Source organism: Rhagoletis pomonella, unplaced genomic scaffold (genome assembly GCF_013731165.1).
Source record: "Rhagoletis pomonella isolate Grant_MI unplaced genomic scaffold, Rhpom_1.0 Rhpom_scaffold_11623, whole genome shotgun sequence".
Lineage (NCBI taxonomy): Eukaryota > Metazoa > Arthropoda > Insecta > Diptera > Tephritidae > Rhagoletis > Rhagoletis pomonella.
In genome coordinates, this window is record NW_023470154.1 from 121 (window position 1) to 5,046 (window position 4,926).

The 4,926-nt window shown below is 33.8% G+C and overlaps 1 protein-coding gene across 1 annotated transcript; it reads left to right on the forward strand.

Annotated features, from left to right (window-relative positions):
- The first annotated feature begins 338 nt into the window (after nucleotides 1-338).
- On the forward strand, nucleotides 339-4,464 carry LOC118756696 (serine protease easter-like). Its single transcript, XM_036491445.1, has 7 exons — nucleotides 339-501; nucleotides 566-659; nucleotides 714-883; nucleotides 3,014-3,071; nucleotides 3,143-3,312; nucleotides 3,377-3,533; nucleotides 3,602-4,464. The coding sequence occupies exons 1-7, from the start codon at nucleotides 370-372 to the stop codon at nucleotides 4,318-4,320; spliced, it is 1,500 nt and encodes a 499-aa protein (XP_036347338.1). The 5' UTR covers nucleotides 339-369; the 3' UTR covers nucleotides 4,321-4,464.
- Nucleotides 4,465-4,926: the final 462 nt, after the last annotated feature.

The window sequence follows — 4,926 nt, forward strand, 5'->3', positions numbered from 1 at the left end:
ATCTTCATCTTCATCTTCATCTTCATCTTCATCTTCATCTTCATCTTCATCTTCATCTTCATCTTCATCTTCATCTTCATCTTCATCTTCTTTATCTTTGTCTTTATCTTTATATTTATCTTTGACAACGATAAAGGGTCTATATCTATGAATTTTCCTTTGTCATTGTGTCTCCATGTCCCGGTAGCGGTAAACGCAGCTGTTCGTTTTCTGTCCACATATTGGCCATATACCGCCTTCAAGTGGTGTTAAGTATTTAATATTAATTTTAAAAATTGTGCACATTTCCAGCTTAAATAAGTAAGCGAACTTTTAATCACCATCTAATTTTCAGTTACCTCATTTCCATCCTGCGTAACATCATTTGAGATGGTTGGTGAGTGTATACCAATACAGAATTGCAGCGTTATGATGAATATAGTATTAAAAGCCAATCCAACACAAGCTGAAATAGTTTTGTTGCGAGCTAATCAATGTGGATATGACAACAAAGTTCCTTTGGTAAGTCATTGTTGAAAACTTTTCTTAAGTGGAAACTTGATTAACTAATCAAAATAACTATTAGATATGTTGCCCAAAGCTGGAAGTACCACTAGCGCACGCAGACACAACCACAACCAAAATTGAAATTGGAACAGAAAATGGACCTGGAATTGAAGGTAATAAAAATACTTCAAATTCAAGTTAAGTTTTGTAACGAAATTTACTTTCAGTCCCCGGCAATGAAACATGCGTGACTCCAAATGGCGCACTTGGTGACTGTATAGCTTTGGAAAACTGCAATTCTTTATTGAAACTTCATCAAAAAGAAAGCCTAACCCAAGAAGAGTTACAATATTTAGTAGAATGCGAATGTGAGAGCCCAAATTCAGAGGAAGTGAGAGTAAGTACTGCTTACTCGAAGAGTTGTTTCTTACTTGTTTGGTATTTTGTGTGTAGTGAAAAGGTATGCATAAACTAAGTACAAGGAAATAGTTGGAATTCTTAAAATTTTTAGTGCCTCTAATATTTATTCAGACCACTCGATATTAAAATACTAGTTTGATTCTAACCGGAATAGCGGACCATTGATCACTTGATCGCCTGATTTGAGCAACGGGCGACGATTTCTGTAGAGCTGTAGAAATGAGGTCCATCCAGCATTTTCAATGCGCGTGCCACGCATTATAGAAAAAACGGTCCAATTGTTCGAAAACTTCACTAAGGTTTAAGGACATAAGTATGTACAGGGAGAGGTGTGGGTAAATCCTCTACTAGGCATCACCATGGGCTTGTGCGGTATCCGAGTGAACTGTTTAACTAAAGCTGTTCGTCTAACCTTACCTTGATTATGCTACCGCTTTTTGGTGTTCACGCTCAAACAGCTGCTCGATTTGCGATGTGCTAAACGATATCTAGAACAATAACATGTATGTACATTTGGAACGTAGCCAAATAATTTTTCAGGAAATCATTTTTATTTACATACATTTCAGCAATTTTTTGGTTAGGGAAACTTGTTTAGCTTCCATTCATTGAGGAGGGGGATACAAATGATACCAAATGGTGGTCAAAGAAACGTAACTGTAGTTCATTTTACCAGAGAGACATAATTTTCAGATCGAAGAACGTGGAGGAGAGTGATTCTCCTTTTCTAAAACATAGTTTTGTCTTTTTACAGCCAAATGAGTTTAATATGATTTAAAACGTGAATACGTTACCGTTTTTTTTTTTAATAATACACTTCAAAATACATACCTATTCATATTTAAGGAACATTTACCTACCTAAATTTAGGTAAAATGCCGGGTAAAAACGGGGTAAAACTTGGAAATTTTGTTTTCCATTCCTAATAGGTTATCAGGTTCTGGCAAATACCTGTCGTCGAAAGACTAATTGAACGATCTGCTAGCGAAGAGGCCTTGGCGTTATTCTGTTTGTCTCTTGGCAAAACGCATACAAAAGAATTAAAATTTAAAAATAATAAAAAATATGAGAAAATTTAATTAACAACAGAAAAATTTAATTAATAGAATAATAATTAAATAAAAATAGATTTGTTTCTTTTAAGAGAATAAAATCTAAAGATTAAAAAAAATTGCATCAAAAGAAAAAAAATAAATAAGTATATTTTTCGTTTTGAAATAATAAAATCTAAACACTAAAAGAGCAAAAACAATAACATTAAAAAAATAACAATATAAAATCAGTTTCTCAAAATTAATAAAGTGTTATTTATAAAACAATAACATAAAAAAAATTACAAAACTAAATAATATTTATTAAAAAAATTGAAAAAATAAATAAAATAAGTTTCTTAAAATTATGTGAAATTGAAAGAATTGAATATAAAAAGTAAAAGTAAATTAAATTAATTTGAAATAAATAAAATAAGTTCTTGAAAACTAAATGAAATTGAGAAAAAAATAATAACCATTTATTACATCAATAAAATCTAAGGGCCGTTTTCTCGGGGCACAGATTGCACGGTGAAAGCCGTGTTTCGTATGGGTTTCAAAAATTAAATTGAATCAAAAAAATTTGTTTCTTTTAAAAAATAATGTCTAAAAATTAAATTAGCAAAAAAATTTAGTTTGAAAAAAGAAAGAAAAAAAACTTAAAATAAGTTTTTAAAAATTAAAATGAATTTAAAAATTAAAAATTCTGCCCAAGGATTCGAACCTCAGATCTCTCGAATGACACGCCAGTGCTTTGCTCACCCGGCCATTGCGACTGTTGGATAAGAGCACAGAATAAACAGTATATATATATACTGTTTATTCTGTGATAAGAGCGAGTAAAAGGCATGCATCTCCGGAGCATTTTCAAGTACTTTCACTTTCAAAGAGCTTTTCACAGTGAAAGTTGGCAAGGGAGCTTTTTGTTTGTATGACTTTCGTGCCAGCATAAACACACAATCTTTCAAACACACGTATCTTACCTACGGTCTTTCAAAACTGGCAACTACCTTATATATTACATAGCCAGTGAACAAAATGGCGTAATTGTGTTTAAAACCAAAATTTCTTTATAGGTTTGTTGCCCCAAAACGTTAGAGATAGTGGAAGAAGAGGTGAGAACTACTACAACAGGTACCTAAATATGTTAATCTTAGCTAAGCCTTGGAAATGAGTTTAAATTTTATCTACCCTTCAACCACAAGCTACTCTGGTGGAGAGAAAATGCGAAACTCCCAATCAAGTGGCTGGTATTTGCTTATCACTCATTCAGTGCAAATCTTTAATGAAAATAATGCACAAAAATGAGTTTTTCGAGAATGATATGCAATACTTGCGTGCCAGTTTTTGTGCAGATGCAGATAGATTTCCGATGGTAAGTACTAAAGCTGAAAGGTTTCTAGTAGATATGTATTAAAAGTTTACACAATATTTACTAGGTTTGTTGTCCCGATATTTCAATGACTGAATATACATTTTTACCAATGCCTCCGTACTGCGGAAAAGTATTAGTAGAAAATAATTCCGATGATACTGCTACCACAACAACAGATATCGATGAATATCCCTGGACGGCATTTCTCGTCTACACTAATCGTAATTTTCAGATTGATATTTCAGTAATACAACAATAACAGCTGGTCATTCTCTTTTCTTTCCCGCAGCAAGAGGTCAACTCAGTTTTCCCTGTGGAGGTACGCTTATCCACGAGCATTTTGTGCTCACCGCTGCGCATTGTCTTGAAGTGGAAGCTGGTATTAGTAAGTTAACTGGCGTACGCTTGGGTGAATGGGCTACTCAAGTGAGTAAGGATTGTCAAAGTAAAAATGCCGAACACGAAATCTGCGCACCCACACAATATGATGTGGCTGTAGAAAAGTTGATTACTCATCCAGAATACAATTCGACAAATAACGACTTAGCACTGCTGCGCTTAGCTGAAGTAGTTTCATTTACTCGCTTCATTAGTCCGATATGTTTGCCTTTCGACAGTAGCCACCTTGCGTATCCTTCGGTAGACACCACTATGTACGTTGCCGGTTGGAGCGCAAAGAGCGCGAGTGAAATAAGCAGCTTTAAAATGAAGTCTTCTCTTGCGGTGCAAAATTTGACAGCATGCATGATCCAATATTCTACTACGGCTGGCGTTAATTTGACCGATCGTCACATCTGCGCAGCTGGTAAAAGTGCGGCTGACAGCATCGTAGTTGACTCGGGTGGAGCTTTGATGAATTTAGTGGAGATCGGGAAAGTTCAATCGTATTTTTTAGTTGGCGTGAACACATTGAGTTATGAATACTCACTGAGGAGAGGTTTTTCTGGTGTTTATACGCATATTGGCGCCTATCTGGATTGGATAAGAAATGAAATTAAGAACAACTAAATAAATATTCGATATATTCGAAATTGAAATAGAACTATATTATGCGAAGAAGATGTGCCTTCTGAGAAATTGGACCATTTGTGAAAATACTGCAGTGGGCAGCGCTCCTTAAAAATTTTCTGACGATGCAAATTTTTAATTAAAAAGCCACTCAGCCCCAAAAATTCCTATTTTTTATTTCTCATAGTTTTACTTTTATAAGTTAATTAATTTTTATTATTTAATTTGATGTCAGTTAATTATAACTGAATTTTTAATATGTTTATTTACCTTATGTCTTACAATTCGTTTCCTTTAATTTCGTTTTTTTTTGCTTTCAATTCCTCTCACTTGTTTTCCTTTCATTTCCTTCCACTTCACTTCATTTCATTTTACTTCATCTCGTATTTTTTATTATAACGGGATAATTCTGGCAACTCACCACAGTCTTTCCAAAGACTATCTTGAACGCAAGTCTTCGCAAGACTAATTGAAAAATCTGCTGACGAAGTGGTCTTAACGTTTTACTGTTTGGCTTTAGCAATAAGTTGTCTAAAAGTGTAATGAAATAAAATAAATTTTTTTATACCCGAGCGCACTTGTGCACAAGGGTATTATAACTTTGTT